The 19875-nt window shown below is 41.6% G+C and overlaps 1 protein-coding gene across 5 annotated transcripts in view; it reads left to right on the top strand.

Annotated features, from left to right (window-relative positions):
- The window catches only part of KCNJ15 (potassium inwardly rectifying channel subfamily J member 15), a 45747-nt gene extending 38021 nt beyond the window's left edge, over positions 1-7726 (top strand). For 3 of the 5 annotated variants that reach the window (XM_087418079.1, XM_087418078.1, XM_087418077.1), the window contains exons 2-3: positions 925-1025; positions 3290-7726. In XM_087418079.1, the coding sequence (XP_087274205.1) occupies positions 941-1025; positions 3290-4437 (1233 nt within the window). In that variant the 5' untranslated portion in view covers positions 925-940 and the 3' untranslated portion in view covers positions 4438-7726. Of the gene's footprint in view, positions 1-924; positions 1026-2268; positions 2315-3289 lie in introns of those variants that run through there. The other 2 variants (XM_087418081.1, XM_087418080.1) reach the window with 2 other exon arrangements.
- The last annotated feature ends 12149 nt before the right edge of the window (positions 7727-19875 follow it).

Below are 19875 nucleotides of genomic sequence, written 5' to 3'. Positions count from 1 at the left end.
AGTCGTGAGGAAGAGGTCGTTTGCCAAATACACTGTGAACACACTGGGAGAATCCAGTGTACAAGAGGCCATACAGGTTGATAATTGGGACCATTTAAATGATAAATGAGTAATTATTTACAGTAATTGGAGGACCAGAAAAGAAGTGTGAAGTGAATGTGTGCCTCTGGGTGTGAGACAGACAAAAAACATGAGGAGATATATATATAAATATATATATATACACACCCATATATATGTATGGCTTAGGAAGAAGTATATCAGAAAAGTAGGATGCAAAAGAACCTCTTGAATTTAGAACAGATTACATTAAACTTTGGAGGTTTAAGAGGGATTCACGGGGTTCTGACAAGAACTCTGGTCTAACTTCCAAAGACTTTGGAGCTCGTTCTTTCTGCCATGAACCATCCCTGTAATAAAGACGAGTCACCAACCTCCCAGGTCTCAGTCTCCTCCTCTGAAAAATGTGTGTCAAATGCCCTGGTTCTGACAATCTTTTCAACCCTAATGTTCTATGACTCAACAGCAATAATGCATTTCCACAGGCGGTAAAAATATTCTAGACTCTTCCCTTCCAATTCTCACTGTTTACTTCCTCTGCACTTCCCCTTCCTGCCTCCCTGCCTGACGGTAAGTTGAGAGTGGGCCTCAATGGGGGTGAGTTAACCCACACTTTCCAGAGTGTTCTTCCATTGAGCTCCCTCCAGAGAGGGGGATTCTCCTGTGACGGCTGTGGTTGGGGCTTCAATTTCATTCTTAAAACACTCTTTGAAGCGTTACTCTATTCTGGGCACTGTGCCAGATTACCAGGGATTGGAAGGTGAATGCTGTGGTCCGGTCTGTGGGGAATCATTCAGGGTCAGTTTCACTGGGTCGGTTTCTTAGTAAACACCTGTGAACTCCACCTGTTCTCCTTTCTTTCAGGCAGTAGCAGAATCCCATGGTAGCCAGGTGGGTGAAGGGGAGCGAGGACGTCCCACCTGCCTTGAAGAAGTCGCCTTCTGACCCGCTGAGTGAGTTACCAGGTAGTAAACAGTACTGAGGGCACGCAGGGTGTTGAGAGGGAGGGAGCAGGTGTTAACCCTTTGAGTACTGTCCTCCAGACCCTCTTTTCTGCAGAGAGATGCTAAACCCAACACCCTCCCATCCTGAGGCTCTATGTCTCATTCTCCCATTTATGACCAACAACTTCTGACAGCTATTGGTCTCATTAACTCTAACGCGAGATGCACAGAAATGCAGCAAAAAAGCTTTCAGCAGAAAGAGGAAAAAGATCCAGCTCATCCCAAGCCTGGCCTGTTGCCCCTTTGAAAGAGAGGTGAAAACAGAAGCTTCATGGCACTGCCTTCATATAAACAGGGCCAAGTTTTCCAGAATCTGGCGGACGGCTGGGCTTGGAGGTTTGCTTGTGCCCGCAGGATACTGGTGTATCACTCACATTGGAAAACTTAAGCCTGTTTTTATTTCAGTGGATTGAATGGCATGCACTTTCCCCTAGCAGTTTCTTTTTTTAAAAAAAAAGAAGTACATACAGTTTCTTGTACATGAGCATCATTTGTCTTTGGCAGTGCTGGTGTTCTGGGCTTGGCCGTGCATTTCGGCATGCCAGCATGGCGTTTTGTTTCCAAACTATCGTTGTGGTCTCTTTCCTCTTGGTTACTGAGAGGTGCTGCAGAGGGTCTGATAAAGCCCACGCTCGTCAATTATATTCTGTACGTTTCTTCTAAATTGATCCCCAGATAAGTAGAGTAGGCTTCAAACAGTAAAATAAATTCTGAATGACTTACGGCCCTTCTTTGCAATGAAAATGGAAAAGTGACTTTCCTTTCCAAGAAAATAAAACCATGTCAAGGGACATTCAGTAAAGGACACACTCTTAATAATGTAACAGGAAAATGAAAAAGACCAGCAGATCCACTGCATCCTCAACCGGTGTAGCCTCTGATGGATACAGTTTCAGTTTCCTTGAAGGGATTTACCCAGAGGATTACTTTCAAAACTTCTATTGAGATAATGCTGCTATCACAGCAAAGATTACTGCATGAATTACAGACCAGTGTATACGGGTTCCTTTTTAAAGAGGGGGAATTTTTTTATCCTTAAAATACTAATGAGGTGGAAAAAAAACATGCCAACCAGGTAGAGTTACCCGGTAATCTCGCACATTATCTTTTTCAAGGAATGTAGGGGGAATTTATTTTAGTCCCAGGCAGGGACTATAAGATGCTGTGTGGCCTCACACGCAGCTTGCTCCTGTCATTAATGCAGGGCAGAGCATCCCCTGGGGCTCAGCGTGGGAGCCTGGCACTTCTAGGTAGGTCCGTTCTGCTACTTATTTATTTATTCATTAGCTCTTTACAATCGATTCCTATGCTGGTTCTGCTTAGTCCTAAAGAAGTAAAGCGGAATTTGTGTGGCACATCTAAATGTCACACCTGTTATGGTATATCGACAGCGCTTTTCTAAGAATAACCAGCACATGGATCAAGCCATTAATAAAACTTCATTATTCCCTATGTGGTTTTTTTTGGTTGTTTGATAATTCAGTCTTTTCCAGTGTAATTAGCAGCTAGGACTGGTCATGGATTCTAGATTATTCATTGGATTAGGGGAAAAAATGAATTGCTATAACAGGGAATGTTGTGTAAAAGGGTAGGGTTTTTAAAATTTTAGTAATACTATGTAAGTTTTAAAAATTTGTATTCATATTCTCCATTGCTATATCAAGAACTATCTTATAGATGGTACATTTTAGTTATATTGGTACTGACCCTATGCTTGGTCAATTTATTTTTACATTTTTTATAATTAGAAATCCACGATAGCTGAATATACAAAAATATTCATGATACTCTGCGGGGTAAATGTGTATGACTGTGATATCACAAAGATAAGATTAGCATCATTTTTTGAGTGTGAGCTCTGTTTTGGCACTTTATAGCCATTGTCTAATTTAACCATCACAAAAACCTTGAGGAGTAGGCTTTATTCCAGTTTTAAAGATCAATGAGCTCTGGTCCAGAGAGGTTAAATAGCTTGCTGAGAGTCACACAGTAAATAAATTGGAGTCAACGTTTAACCCAGGTTTACTTGTCTCCAAAGTCTGTGCTCCTCACTCTACCCTACTGATTTCCTCAAGCACAAATCAATTAGTCTTGCCTTCAGAATTCTCCTTTGTTGCGTACATCCATATACACTCACTTATTTGACATAATTATCCTATTTCTATTTTCTGGACATTCCACCACATGTGACTGTAATGGAACGCCTTTTTTTGTCATTTCCTTAGGGGTTCCCAAGAGCCTGACAATGGATGCCATTCACATTAGCATGTCCAGTGCTCCTCTGGTGAAGCACAGTGTGGGAGCTGGACACAAGACCCACCGGCCCCGAGTCATGTCCAAGAGTGGACACAGCAACGTGAGGATCGACAAAGTGGACGGCATATACTTACTCTACCTTCAAGACTTGTGGACTACTGTTATTGACATGAAGTGGAGATACAAGCTCACCCTGTTTGCTGCCACCTTCGTGATGACCTGGTTCCTTTTTGGAGTAATCTACTACGCCATTGCGTTTATTCATGGGGACTTAGAACCCAGTGAGCGTATTTCAAATCACAACCCCTGCATCATGAAAGTGGACTCTCTCACAGGTGCCTTTCTCTTTTCCCTAGAATCCCAGACAACCATTGGCTATGGAGTCCGTTCCATCACAGAGGAATGTCCTCATGCCATTTTCCTGTTGGTTGCTCAGTTGGTCATCACGACCTTGATTGAGATCTTCATCACGGGCACCTTCCTGGCAAAAATAGCCAGACCCAAAAAGCGAGCAGAGACCATCAAGTTCAGCCACTGTGCTGTCATCACCAAGCAGAACGGGAAGCTGTGCTTGGTCATCCAAGTGGCCAACATGAGGAAGAGTCTCCTGATTCAGTGCCAGCTCTCCGGCAAGCTCCTCCAGACCCATGTCACCAAGGAGGGGGAGCGGATCCTCCTCAACCAAGCCACCGTCAAATTCCACGTGGACTCTTCTTCCGAGAGCCCCTTCCTCATTTTGCCCATGACATTCTACCACGTGCTGGATGAGACAAGCCCCCTGAGAGACCTCACACCGCAAAACCTGAAGGAGAAGGAGTTTGAACTTGTGGTCCTCCTCAACGCCACCGTGGAATCCACCAGCGCTGTCTGCCAGAGCCGCACATCTTATATCCCAGAGGAGATCTACTGGGGTTTTGAGTTTGTGCCTGTGGTTTCTCTCTCCAAAAACGGAAAGTATGTGGCTGATTTCAGTCAGTTTGAGCAGATCCGGAAGAGCTCAGACTGTACCTTTTACTGTGCGGATTCTGAGAAGCAGAAACTTGAGGAGAAGTACAGGCAGGAGGATCAGAGGGAAAGAGAACTGAGAACACTTTTGTTACAACAGAGCAACGTCTGATGGCCGTGGTGTTGCCTCGGTTTAACTCTGCCAACTGTTTCCACATCTGAGCTCGCTCCAAACGCAAAGGTCACTGTGAAAGTGAAAATGTGTAGACACACTCTAAAAAACCTCACAGACTACAAAATTGATCTTTTCCTTTGTTCTGGTGGCTAAATACGCATTTCCATGTTTGAGAGGGTTCCTTTTAAATGCTTTGTCTGAAGCGAACTCTCAAAATTCAAATTTTCTAAAATGGGGCTACATTTCAAAGAACTTGGTGTAGAGCAATTGAATAAAATGTCCTGCTGGATGGACAGACGTTTAGCAATGCTGATATTGAAGGGAAATGCATTTCTATACAAGGATATCAGATTTATTCAATCCAAGTATCAAAGATATTGTGGTCAAGAGTTGAAATGTGATTCGGTATTCATTAATATCATCGCTCTAAAACACTCTTTTTTCCATCATAGAAAATGTTATATATAATGGCTGCTACCTGGTGATACCTCAACAGGGGCAAGAGGACTCTGTACTCACAAAATGCAATGATTCCATTTTCACCTCTCTTCCGTGGATTTAATTGTACGGAATGAAATTGATCATATCAGGAATTAACAGTTGTGAAAACAGATACAAATGCAGCTGATGCCATTGTCACACTAATTTTTTTGTTGGAATGTACTAGCCCATGTCTATTCGAAATGTGGTCTGCAGACCAGCAGCATCAGTACCATCTCGAAGTTTTTGCAACGTAAACTCTCCAGCGCCACCCGGACTTGGAGAATCAGAGTCTGTCTCTTAACAAGACCACCAAGCGGTTTGTGTACCCGTGAAAGTTTGAAAAGCTCCACTCCAGACAATGTTTGCAAAGCAACTTTCTGAAGCCATGGGGCTCTCTGGGTCCCATGTCCACGTGGCCTCCAGATCTGTCCTTCTCTCTTCAGTTCATTATCATGGACCAATAGTCCTTTCAGCCATCTCATTCCTTGTCTGTTAAAATACCTTTGTCCACAAAGGAAGTGCCACTGACATTCCAAGAGCAAAATAAAATTCTTGAGAGTAATGGTTGTCTTACTCATGCTAAGAACATGCTCGCTGATTAGAATTCGCGCAAAAGGAAAATTAAGCTGAGTAACAATCCAGGAAATATGCTCGGATGCTGAAGTCTGTAATGTTGGATGGGGCCATGAGGAAGAAGAGGAGCTATGGATGAAGAGTTCATATGCAAATGACTCCTTGATAACGTGTAAAGAATGCCCTCAGTATTTAAATAAATCTCACACAACTCAGTGTTACAGAGGTAACATTTTGCTTCTGGAAGAATTTAGGGGCCTGGTATCCTGCATTTCTTTGGGGGTAGAGAATAAAGGGGCTAGGATTGGCTTAATGTGCTAAAGGTGAATTCTCATTTCATTCAAACAGGGACAAATTTGCATATTCACCCAGGAAGACTGTATGTGTGCAGGTGCTACATGGACATATGTGTGAGCTCACATATACACGCACACACCAACACACACAGGCACACACACTTTGGCTCTTCAGGTATAATTGTGGAAATGATCAGTGAAAGACATTTGCTATTAAGAGAACAAGTCCTTGGGGCTGGCCCAGTGGTGTAGTGGTTAAGTTCAGCGTACTCCACTTCGGTGGCCCGGGCTCACAGGTTCAGATCCCAGGCACAGACCTATACCACTTGTCTGCCATCCCACATATAAAGTGGAGGAAGATTAGCACAGCTGTTAGCTCAGGGCTAATCTTCCTCAAGCCAAAAAAAAAAAAAAAACGAGGAAGATTGGCAACAGATGTTAGCTCAGGGCTAATCTTCCTCAGCAAAAAAAAAAAAACAGAGAGAGAGAGCAAGTTCTTGAAAAATATGCTCATGTATATTTGGTTCTATAAGAACAGGAACTTTGGGACTCAGAGAAAATGGGGAAAGTAATCTAATGGATTCAGATTATCAGTGAAATGGTGATGTGGATTACAGCACATCTGGTCATATCTTGGTGTCACCACAGTTTCAAATGTCCTTCCAGTAAACAGAAAACGTGGCTGAACATCTAATGCAGGTATAAGAACAATGGAGGTAAAGTTGTAAAGGTTTAAAGAACAATCTCAATGCACAAGAGGCTTTTGTCTGTAATTATTCAGGAAGTTTTTTTTCTTATTCTTCTGTTAATTTCATGGCAAGTTGTTTTAGATCTTAATTCTTTCAAAAAATTACATTAGCATAGTTAGATATTAGCTCTTTGAGTTGTAATATGTGTTTTTTTTTACTGTATATTGTGTTGTAATCAACAGGAAAATAATGCCATAAGCATGTTTACAGTTTCTCTGTTCACTACTAAATTCTTTTCAAAGTATTTACATCACTGCTCATTTGAATGTGATCAAAATTAGGAATCTTGCATACTTATACTGTATATTGAACAATGATGTAGGATAAGATTGAGAAACCTATCTGTATGTTCATTTAGCATATCGATTTCAGCCAAATTTGGAAGACTTGATCATCTGATCTTTTGCACTACACACAAAATAAATATGCAGTCTCTTAAAAAGCCAATACTTGCACAAGTCAATAAATAATATTGTAATATAATATTCAGTACATAGCTCAAAAGTTGCTTCTGGTTTGAAACAATATTTTCCAGGCACACTTACTTATTATTCCTTCGTACGAAATACTCTTGTGTTAACATGCTAACAAAGGATTCAGGAGGCAAACTTATTTGATTATATCTGGACAGTCTTCGACTGAAACAGATCAACACCCAACTAAGAAGCAGTCAAACTCGTGGAATGTTTTTGACCCAAAAAGCCTTTTGCATTTTGAAACATTTCCAATACATCAGGCCTTCTCAGTGAGATCATTCCAAAATGTTATGTTCTGTTTGAGAAACCACAAAGTAAATAGCAGCAAATCAGTGTAATCTGCAAGCTGTGTGTTATTTCAGTAATGAAATATATTCTACTTCCATGGTATCTACAAGCCAATGGGCCTAGAGAGCAGAGCAAAGTTTCATTCATTGATCCTCACAATGAGCCACCTTTGGAGTGGGGGTGGAAGCACACATTGGTTCCCTTTCCCACTCATGGGGAAATTACAGCACAGAGACGAGACTCCAGAAATCTAAAATAACTGGCTGAAAGTGAAAAATGCCATGAATGAGTGGACCAGATATTTGAGTGAATTTAAGCAACTATTTCATTTGGTTTTTCTTTGAATTAAATTTTGAACTTTAATGGACTGTGATTTTGATACCATCAAAATGTAAATTAAGATATAAAAAAATGACCCTTCTGCTCCAGTATGATTCTTTCTTCCTTGCTTGGATCTTCGGTGCTCATATACCATCCAGAGAAAGGAGAAAAGAGAAAAGAAAAGCAAAGAAGGCACTAGGCCTTTGCTTTGGTAGCTCAGCAAAGGATCACCCTCATCCTCGGGCTTGGTTCTGTGTTTTATCACTAGGGTCAAAGGGTCAGACATTTGACCTTGTGGCACAATGAAGACTTCTAGTCTCGCAGTCTTGGCTTTCATTCTTGCTAGACTTTTCTTTGCCTGTTAAACGTTTGAAATAACTAGTTTTGAATGCAGGCTATTTTATCATAGCTTTCCGGGATGGGATTTTTTTAAATGAAAGATATTAGCATTTCAAGTCTTGATTTCCAAGTTCTGTAGTGTGCACTCAAATTCCAGAATTTGACTCTGAGTAGGTCCAAGATGCACTTAATTTCTTCCCCTGACAAGACTTACACTTGAAGGTGTAAAGCTTAACACTTCACTTCTTATTGATTTACTGCATACATTTTAGTCTTGGTGAATTTCAGTTTATTTTTAATCAGAATGACCCGCCGACCAATACTTGGACCTGTGCACAGCAATGAGTGGTTTCTTCTCTCAGAGGGAATGTGTCTTTGGAGCAGAGTTGGAATCTCCAGAGTTAGAATTTGCAATGAAATGGTATGATCAGAACTTAATTGTGATTTTAAAGAATAAAAGAGTTACTCAATTTCTTGAGGCATTAGTATTTGTCAGTAAACTCCATTTTTATTGTTGTTGTATTGTTTTGATTTTTTTTGAAAGGAATCTGAAACAAGGTTTTCAGAGTAAAGTAGGCAGTGGGAAAAGTGTAAAAAATAAAAGCTAATAGTTGATCAACTAGACTTTCACATCAAGTGACTTCTACGAGTGGAAAAGAACGTTTCTGTAGGAAAAAATTGGTCATTCAGTCTTGCATTACAACAGACTGTGTCATCATATTCTTCTGGCTTCCCAGAAGAAGCAATTTTCCTAGGCTTTAAGAAACACTGACGGATTAAGTCCAATCTTTTTTCCAAAGTTTTTCCACTAAATACTTAATGAAAAAAAACATGAGGCAGAAATAAAGCTTCAGCCATTTCACTTCATCTTCGTCTTCTGTCAGTTCTTCTGTTGCACTCAATTTCCTTTCAACTTTAACGTGTGCTTGGTTGGCTGTTCTTCATCTTTGCTATCCATTCTGTCAATTCAAATAATCTTGTGTCTTAAAAATAATCAATCCAAATTAGTAATCTGTGGACATTTAGATGCCCAATTTTGGGGACAGGAATTTTTCTTTTTCAATTGGTATGTTGCTGGTGCACAAAAATAAAAGACCAAGAAAAAGCTGTTGATCGGAGTTGATAGTTAATTCCTAATAAAATTACAAGAATTGATTGTGGATGTCAAAGGACATAATTGATACATGAGTATAAAAGCCAAAGGTAAGTATAGACCATATAACTCTGAATATAACACCAGAGTTAGGAACGCCAAGCACGCTGTGTATGCAAGTCACGTCTTGTATTTAGTGACTTTTGTCCTGCATCCCGTATGGACTTTATTAAGATGCCCTAAGTGTCTTGCATTTTATTTTTTTCAAATTACAAAATTGCATAGGAAATTCAAAAAAAACTTCATATTTAACTGGATGTCTTGTATATTTATTTGCTAAGTCTGACAACTCTACAGACAGTATTCTCATAATCCCAAACTATGCTCATCTCTAGAAGAGCAACAAGCAAGTGTCCTTTCATTTTGGAAGCTGTGGTTTTCATAACTACTGGTAGGAGAGAAAGGGGATATTTCAAGAAGATGTTTTCCTAGCTTGCCCAATTAGTAAAAGTAAATTTTAGTCAAATATAGGGGGTCTTTGATACATTCTGTTCAGTGTGGAGCAGCATACTCTCTGAGCTTGTGTGCCAAGGAAAGGCCTAGAACAATAGGCTCAATGTCCTCATCCACGTGGTATTCAGGAGCCCTGATTCCCAACCTCCTGTTGGAGAATAAGGTCAATGGCTTTTGTATTCCTCGCCAATACTGAACAGGCAAAGCCAAATTGAAGGAGTCAACCTCTAAGTCCATCACCAAGTTTTCCTTGTTTGGTAGCTCCTACCACATGATGCAGTACTTAACTATGATCTTATCTTTATTCAAGGCTAAATCTTATCTAGTATCCATGCCTTCCCACCCCCTTAAGATATGCAATTTCACCCTACTAAATTATTCAAGTAAAAAAAGGTGGAACCCACTCAAAATTAGACTCCAAGAGAGCCACCTCAATTGATTATAGAGTACCTATTCCCTAAAAAAAAAGAAAAATCAGAAGTTGTTGACGCTGAGCTAAGAAATGTGACCACTTGGCAATAATAGTAATAATTGTTACTATTACAAATGTCATTAATATTACAGAAAAAGTACAGAGCTTCCAAGAAGGTGATTGTTGGGGAGTTCAAAGGAATGATTTTTTCATTCACTGTAATTTAACTATATTCTTTCATCTGCAATCAAATATTAGGATTAAGGATGTTGTATTAAATCAAATCATTACAGGAAGCATGACTGCATCAGGGACTTTTTACAAAAACAAACTTCCAGATCGCAAGAGGAAGCCGTGTTTGTGTGCCGACACGGAGTATTAAACAGCAGTCAGGAGAGGAAGGCAGGATAACATCCAACTTGGATCTATTTTTGAAGAATTATTTCTGTAGGGTGTCATGGAATTGTAAGTTACAAAAAGAATGCTTGGGTAAACAGACATCTCCATTCCAAAAGGACTCACTCCAAAATCCCACTTAATGAAATTCACGGGAATGTTGTGGAGATCGAAATCCCAAATGACACGCAGATTTTACAAGCAAACAGTCCCACTGCTTGTAAATCCTGGCAGCATATGCTTACCAAAGTTTCTATAGTAGTGCTATATATAGCATTACATCTGATTGGTATACCATGCCGCAAGATGGGTGTCCTTGCTTTCCTCTGATTTTTAAACTAGTCTTAGGCTTGGATCTGCCTTAGCAGAATAGTGACTCATGTTTCTCAAGATTAAGCTATTATTTGGTGTGTGTTGGAAATCTCACAGTAAGTGATATGTGTATACTCTGTCACCACTGTGCCCAATTGCCCTACGACAAATCAGCTTGAAATGTGTACTTTCATGTTCTACAAATTCATACCTCTATTTGTCAAACGGTTTCTTGTTTCCATATGTATCTCCAACACCTTTCTTTTTTTATATATGGAATCACTTTAATCTGTGAAACAATGGCAAATACGATGAAGCAAATTTTATAGTCTTGAGTTTCTTTTCATTTCGCTGGAATGGTAATGGTATTATAGAGGTGCACGGATGGAAAGGGAGCTAATATTTCCTTAGAGAGCTCGGGGATAAACTCATTTGAAATAACTGTTTCCATAGACGGTAACTACAATAATTAGGGGATGACTAAGTCCTAAAAATTGTTAAGACGTTATTATTTATCAGTGCCTAAAGAAATATATATTGTTTCCTTTCCAATCAAAGAAAAGAAAATGAAATCCCTGCCTCAACTCTTTCTTTGCCTTTTTGCTCTGTTGATCATTCCATTTTAGTCAATAATTAAAGATCAAGTAACTATTTAACAACATCCTTTCAGCACCTCATTCCTTACCAAAGTCTCTTACATTTCATTGGTCTTTGATTTTGATGGATTAAAAGAAAGAAAACACGTAGTTATATAAGCCATAAAGACATCAGAATGGGTGTGGCTGTAAAGCAACACAACTATTTCAAATCCACACAGCAGAAATATGCACCCAAGGGACAGCTGTTGTCCTTGAAGCTCTTCCCTGGTGCTTCTCACACACACACACACACACACACACAACAAAGTAGCTGCCACAGCTCCAAACCTTCTACACGTGTCCCTTTTGGAACCTGCTCTGCTGGAATCTTGGCTCATTCATTACATCATTCTCAATGGTGGCAAGACTCTGTTCTTTGTGTGAGAATGTGACAGTTGGAAATTAAAAAGGCTGGTGCATATAGTAGGACGTCAGATTTGAGGATACTGTTTGGGCAGAAAAACAAAAGTTTTCTGGAAAGTGTACAATAATCTGGAACACAATAATGAGCCTGGTCAGTGGGATGCTTTTTATTAATTTTAATTTGCACGAAATTTCTTAGTCACATATTATTTTCTACTCCATTATCTCAGGCATCTGCTTGCGCTTGTGGAATGACCTTGGCCGAGAACTGAGCTATCCATGTCTAAGACATAAGACAGCTTTGCCTTCACCACACCACGTCCTTGGGATGGTGAATACAGGAGTTTGTCCCAGCAACATGGCAAGCTTTGGTTCTGCGCTGGAAACATGGCATCCTGGCAGCCGGAATTTCTCTTCTCAGAAATCCTTGATTTTGTTCACCTGCCTTCAAAAATGTCAGACGAACAATATTAATGGTTTAATTTTTCAAGTCCATATTCTTCCCAGAAACTCTTACCTTGTTTTTTTTTATTCCAAATTTTCTAACCCTTTACTTGAACTTAACATTTCCATCATAGTGCTTAGCATGTAGTAATGTGAGTGCCCCAGACTCGCATTACTTTTCACCAGTCCCAAGGACCGCTTTCTGTATCATTCTTGGTTTGCCTCCATTGAGTCTGCAAGAAATTCTTGCTTTTGACAGTATGTCTCCCTGTAAACTCTGTTTACATGAGATTTAAAGATCTGCACATGATTTAAAGATCCGCCGTATGTCTGCTATAAACAACAGACTCACAGTTTTACACAAACACAGAACAGTGTGTGCTTTTCCTTACCACCCCCACCACAAATCCGGCTGGACCTGCTGCATGTGAAGTGTGTTGTAGCATGTCCTGTTGCCAGCACGCCTCTTCTGCACACACAAGCCACACACACACACACACACACACACACCCTCATGACTTCTGGTCACACCTTGGATTTGCAGAGAGCAAACTTGTAGGGTTCTTAATGCTTCAAACAATTTCCAACACTTAATAGTCCATTTTATACCCAACGAAGGAGGTAGGACATGTCTAATTATCTATTTTTTATCAGAGAAGACCCTACAGCCCACCGGGGTTCAGTGTCTCACCCATTGTGACCCAGTGAGTCAGTGCCACCACCTGGGTCTTTCCCTTCTGGTCTAGTGTTCTGTCTTCTAAATTTACAACATAGGAATCTCACCGTGGAGCTGATTTCTATGTGAGATGGGTCAAAATCAGGGCTAAAGTGATGGCAGAATGGATCACCCCGGGAAAACATGAGGCTGGGAGGCTGGATGAATTACAGGAAGGCCTAACATGCTGCAAGGGGTCTGTTATTCAGGGGCTGAGCATGTGGGATAAGTATCTAGAAGGTAGAAATGATATATAGCAATTGGCCCAGAAGAAAAGGGCAGAGGGATATGAACGCCACTCACAAGACTGAAATAGAATCCACAACCCTGCTGATCATCTAAGTAAGGACAAACAGTTGGCCAAAGAAGAGACATGAGGGGACCAGGATCAAGAAATCCCAGAGGAAGGTTGTGGTGACCAAGTATATGTACCTAGTTTGGTTCAAAGTTTCTTACATTCATTATGATTGCATTTTATCTCCTTAAACAAGTAGGCACAGTTAGGATCTCCATTTTACAGATGATAAAACTGAGGCTCAGAGAAGTCGAGTAGCTTATCTAAAGTTACACAGCTAGCAAGGAATAAAACTCAGGACTGCCTGAAGGGAAAGCTTATCTTCCTCCTCAAGCTCTCTCCTGCCTCCTGGATGAGCGCTTACAGGGTGCATCCAAAGGAGCCTAGAAGACTTGGTGGTTGATGATCTTGGAGCAAAGAAGCATTTGCCTGGCCCGCAAGTGTTTTTATGAAGATAAAACAAAAGCATGGATGAGCTGCTATGTCAACACAGACCTGACCCGTGGGTGCTAAATTAATGCTGAAGAACAGCAATGCAAATAATAAGAGATTTGCTACGGTGCTGCCAACCGTGGACAGACAGGTAAGCTTCCAGCTCTTTGTTTTGCTGAGCTCTGAAAGCTTGATTTGTAAGGATTTATACTGAGCTCTTCAGAGAAACTCTAAGAGAAACTCTAAGATAGGTAATCATCTTAAGGTCTTGGCTGATTGAGCCAAGAGACAAAGAGAGCTTTGTAGAGATAAGCAAACACTACAGAATCAGCAGAGCTCGCTGGAATCTGATACTGAGTGTATAGAGCCTAACAGTGGCCAATGAGTGGCCTCAGCACATACAGTCACTGCCGTAATAACGACCAGGGCTGGAGCAGGAACGATCAGGACCCAGATGCCAAGAAAAGCTAGAAACTCAGGGCACAAGGGAGCCCCTGGAGCTGACTGTAGAAGGAGGTTCTGACAAATGGGTCCTGACGCCAGACAGGTCTGCAAATCTCCCCATTTCACGGGCAGATACATGACACGAAGGGCAAATAGGAGGGCTGTGTAGCATGAATCCACAATAAAGGATGAGATCAAGGGAGCTAAGTCTCAGAAGTGAGGACCCAGACCCAGGGCCTCCGAATCAGGGACAGGACCCTATTCCTAGTAGGAGTCAGCGAAGAAGGGAAGCAAGGCAAACTTTATTTCTGGGGCAAAAAATCAAGGCACATAGAGGCTGGCCAAGGCAGAAATGGAACTGGGTAAAATACTGGGGCTTCCTCATTGGAAATAAAGGATGCAGGAGAGCAGGACCTGGGGCAAGGTAGACCTGGTGAGGCGCCAATGGCCCACAGCATCTTCATTTCCTCTGATGAGTGGGAATCAGAGCTGGAAACCACAGCTCATGCATCAGTGCTCCCTCCAACCCAAGGGAAAGGTTGGAGGCCAGAAGGCAAGCACATCCTTACAGCCATAGGTATATATCTCATCATCAGATGAAGTGGTTCATTTAATATTTACCTAGCCAAAACAGACACTTTAACAATCACCTGATTACCTTAGAGAGTTGTGTTCTCTGTATAATATTGATTTGGTAACATGCTTTGTACTAAGGAGATACAAGCAGATTCCTGAAAGAATTATGCTATTTGAATTCTTTTCCTAGGGCTGTTGTAACAAATTGCCACAAGCTGGATGGTTTAGAACAACAGAAATTTATTGCCTCACAGTTCTGGAGGCAAGAAGTCTGAAATGAGTTGTCGGCAGGGCCATGCTCCCTCTGAAACCTGTAGGGGAGGATCCTTCCTTGCCTCCTTCCACTTCTGGTAGCCCCAGACGTTCCTTGGCTTGTGGCAGCACCATTCCAATCTCTGCCTGCATCTTCACACAGCCTCTCCATGTCTCTTTACATCATCTTTCCTCTGTGAGTGTCTGTGTTCAAAGTTCCCCTTTTTGTAAGGACACAAGTTATTTTAGACTAGGGACCACTTAATGAGCTCACTTTAATTTCATTACCTTCATAAAGACCTTATGTCCAAATAAGGTCACATTCTGAGGCACTGGGAGTTAGAACTTCCATGTATCTTTTTGAGGGGAGACAATTTAACCTATAGCACCATTCTTCCCTACCCATGTCATCATAGCTTGTCTACACTCAACCCTCCTCCTATTCTCCTTGGAAGAGACAAAGGCTTCCCTCGGTTATGGTGACTGTCTTGGATTCCTCAGTCCTGCAGAATGGACAAACAAAGCAGATCTCTAGCAGATGGTCCGTAGTGGTTTGATCCTGGCTGCACGGAACTATGGCAGACACTCCTTCCTTCTGGTTCTCAGTGTAGAGAACAAAGAGGATTCTTTCTTGGAAATTGTCCCCACTGTTTCATACACAGGAAGACTTTTTAACCCCGGTTTTCAAACAGTCAGAGGCTAGTTGTAGCCTCTAGAAGTGAATCATGTACTGGACTTCCCATTCCAACTGCTATCACAAAGGGCCTGCTGATTTCCCAGTATCACTGAGGGAATTGAAAGTATTTGATTTCCAGATGCATTTCATAATTCTGTCATTTTTTGGCATTTTTTGTCTCCTACTATAAAGATTAGGAAAAACCCTTTCTTGGCAAGCCAGCAACTCAGGCATGCTTCATTGAGGTGGTTCTGCAGCCATTGCAGTTCACAAGCTGACGTTATGCCTGGTCGGTCCTTGCCCCTGCACCATTTTGCAGAATTAGGTAGCACCGTGTTGTGCTCAGAACGATGCTCCTATACATTGTGTTCCTCCCCCGACTATCTCATCCTCCAGCCCTGGAAACCTGTGACCACCCTTGTCTTCTCCTGCTGCCTCACCATGAGTATCTAATCCATCATCAATCCCGGTCCACACCACCCCTGAAATGGATCTCAGGTCAGTTTCATCTCTGCCATTCTAATTGCTCCTCCTTTAACTCAGGCTACCCTCATCTTTCATCTGGCTTTTTGAAGTTTTTAAACCGGGACCTTTTACACTGGCTATACAGCCTCTAGCCTTTCTCCTTCCAATCCATCCACCACTCTATATCCAGAGTGGTCATTCTAAAGTGGAAATCTGATCATATTACTCCTTCACTAAAACCTGATCCTTCAGAATAAAGGCCAAGTGTCCTAACATGGGATTAATGTCCCTCCTTGATCTGGCTCCTGATAACCTCCTCCCTTGGCATTCCTTTCCTTTGCAGTCTTCAAACATCCTGAACTATTAACAGTTCCCTGAGTGTTTCCTTGTCTTTCCAGTCTCTGGTCTGGAAATCTGGGTTACACTTCTCTCTCTGTCTGGGACATCCCTGGGCAACTCCTGCTGCATTTGCTGGCTGCCTTGTGTGAACGGCTTTCTTGACAATGCCTATGATCTTCCTGATAATGTGATCCTGACCGATGTATTGACTAGTCATGATGCATAACACCCACTTCTCAGAAGGCTGCCTCGACATCATAACTGAGCTTACCAAGCCTCTGGATGACATTCCATAGCTGCCCACCTGCGTCTCCGGAGCCAGACCCTGCAACTGGACTGTTCCCAGGCCCTGGATCACTTAGGCAAGTGGCTCCACACCAGTCCTTCTGATAAGAAGGACTGTCAATATGTGAATACGTGAAGAGGATAGATCTCATGTTAAGTGTTCTTACAAAAAAAAATACAAAATAGAACACAAGGACATTTTTGAAAGTGACGGATATGTTTAGTACTTTGGTTGTGGTGATGGTATCATGGGTGTATACATATGTCTAAACACATCAATATGTATATGTTAAATGTGTGCAATTTTTTATATATAAATTATACCTCAATAAGCTAAACACAGACACACATATCAACCAGGGCAATTTAAATTGATGCAATTATATTTTAATTTTACCACAATAAATCGGATTAAAGGATTAATATGTATGCTAATCACCAGGGAGCTAATTAAAATGAAGATTCTGATTCATTAGATCTGAGATGGGTCCTGAGATTGTGCATTTGTAACAAGCTTCCAGGTGATGCCCCAGCTGCTAGCCTGAGTTCCACATTTAAAGCAACCTGAGATTAAAGTAGTCAATACAGATAAAATGCAGCTGAAGAGCATTTTATAAAACCTCTTCCCGTGGGTGATACTAATCACCTCTCTCAGTATCATAGAGCTGTCATGTCCCACAACTTCTTCCTATACAGTGTTACTCATCTGTGAGACTGATAATAATAATAGCAATAACATTTTGCATTTATTACACATGTACTAAGTGTTGGGTGCCGTTCTCATGGCTGCACATGGATTTACTCTTTTAATCCTGAATGCAAAGATAGGTACTATTATTATCCCATAACAACAAATGTCAAAACCAAGGCACAGGAGGTTTAAGGGACTTGACCAAGGTCCCCCAGCTGATACCCAGAAGAGGAAGATTCAACCCTAAGCACCCACATGTAACCATTGTGCTCCATGGCTTCTCCTCAGAGGAATTGTGGTACCCAAATGTGGTAGGTCCTGGCCTGAAAGTCAGAACTACTCATCTGCGTCCAAGAATCTTCCATTTAGCCATTCTTTATGAAGGGCTTTATTGTTTCAACATCAAATATTTGTTGAGCACTTGCCATGTGTCAGGCTTTGTCCACAAGACGGTGGCAGGCTCCTTGTACCTTCCTCTGAAAACATGTCATCCTTTGCTAGCTGACCCAGCATCCATCAGCAGTGTCTGCTCTTTGAGCTGTTTGCCAAGAGTGCCAACTGGCATTCCCTTACTACTCTCCTCCATTCTCCCAGTAGCAATGTCGTGTTCGAGCAGGACCAGTCCCAAGATTTTCCCTAGTATCTCTTTGTACCAGCGAGCCCACACTATGAAAGAGCCAAGCGATGAGCTTCTGGGAACTTGGCTGCTGTTTTGATCTCTGGCTATCAAGGGAATGAAGATTCATTTAGACTGTAAGGGAGCTATAAGGCAGGGATGACTCTGGAGTTCCCTCCTATAGGCCTGTCAAACATTTCCATCCAGCAGGTCTCTAGTGAGAAAGCTGGTACCCTTTGCTCATTATGCACTCTCCAAGAATACTCCTGATTGGTATTGTATATTTTTAAAACTTCCTGTTTTCCCGTTGCCTCAACATCTCCATGAACAGACTGTGATCACCCCGCCCAGGTGACCAGATGGACCAGAGTGATAAGGCTAGCCCTGCCACAATTTCCCCTTCTTGCCCTCCCCTGACTGTGTCCTAGTGACATTCAAACACACCAGTGAGCCCCCTCACGCCTTTTGCTTGTGTGCTCCATCTGACTCCCATGAAGGCACTTCCCCATGGGTCTCACTCCCTCTCGGCTCCCCACCTGCCTGGTGGAGCCCACTCTGGACCCTCTGCCCATGCGGTCCCCACATGGTGTGCTCTGCTGTGCCTCCCTCCTCTAGGACTTGTGAGTACAATAAATCTTTCACTTTCATACGTCTCTGTGTGGTGTTATTCCCTGTCTAAACCAGACTGATTACCAAAAACCCCATTTTAAGTAACATAATTATTCCTTACAATACATGATTCCTCTCCTGGGCTGAGGATAAGATAACTCCAGGATCCAGGGAGAGCCTCTAGCAGCAAAGCTTGCAGAAGTTGGGAGCTGGGGACAGAAATCTGGTAAACAGTGTCCTAGGAAGTCTGAGTGACGCATTGACAGTGTCCAGTACAGTACATGAGCTTTTCTGGGCAGTTATAAGGAGGAATTTCCTGAAGGGGGAGGTAGTTGATGACAAGAATGGATTAGCAATGAAGACAGATCTAAACTGGATTAACAAGGGCTCTGAATGTAGATCTGGCCTGAGGCAGGGAACTGGGCCATTGACCTCTCAGAGCCCTAACTCATCTATGAATCTACCTCAGTGAGTTTCGAGTTCATTAGGACCTTGTGGGTTCCATGTGGAAGACCAACCACCAGAGAAGCTGATCCAAGGGGCTATTGGCCAAGTCCACTTCCCAGTTGAGGACAACATGGCTCAAAGTCAGCCTGGGCAGCTTCCTGGTCATCCCACTGTTCTTACCAAATAGTATTTTGGTGAGCTGAGTGTAAATGAATGAGAAACACATGGATTTAATTTCCCTTGAAATTAGGGATGGGTGAGTCCAGCCACAGTTTGGAACTGCTGAATGTCTCAAACTATTTTTTTCCAAGTGCTTTTGGTTCAGAAAAAAATGAAACTATGGTCCTGCAAAGCACGTTTCCCCTCATTTGTATGAAGCTTCACGTACTTTAAGGGGAATTTGATCTGCATATTTCAACTTCTTTATACTTCACTTATCAAGATATTTAATAAAGTTTCCTGGAAGTCTGAAAGATATTTTAACCTTTTTTCAAACGTTTTTTATATAGGAAAAAGAAACAATGGGGAAGGTTTGAAAATTTATACATCAGAAAATGTGGGTTTGGGTGAAAGTTCACATATTTAGGCAGTTCTAGGACCCAGAATTACACACATATTAGGTGTGCAGACATACTATGCTAAAGGAATGTATTTGAAAAATATCTTGGAAAGTGAGAGAAAGATGGGTAATTTCAATAAACGATAGGCTCTGGAGAAGTCTGGAAAATACAACAGTGTTAAATAGTTCCAGGTTTTCTCATCTCTAATTGTCAGACAGTGTATCCCTAGGAGCCATAATAGAGTAGAGCAGAACTACAGCATCCTAGCATTATCCACCAGTGTGGATCTCCACCATCCTCCATGTATCTCTTCTTTTTATAACACATGTGATAAAGA

The sequence above is a fragment of the Ceratotherium simum genome, chromosome 27 (assembly GCF_057802395.1).
Source record: "Ceratotherium simum simum isolate JZ-2026a chromosome 27, ASM5780239v1, whole genome shotgun sequence".
In the NCBI taxonomy this organism is placed as follows: Eukaryota; Metazoa; Chordata; class Mammalia; order Perissodactyla; family Rhinocerotidae; genus Ceratotherium; species Ceratotherium simum.
This window is presented reverse-complemented; position numbering and strand designations above follow the sequence as displayed.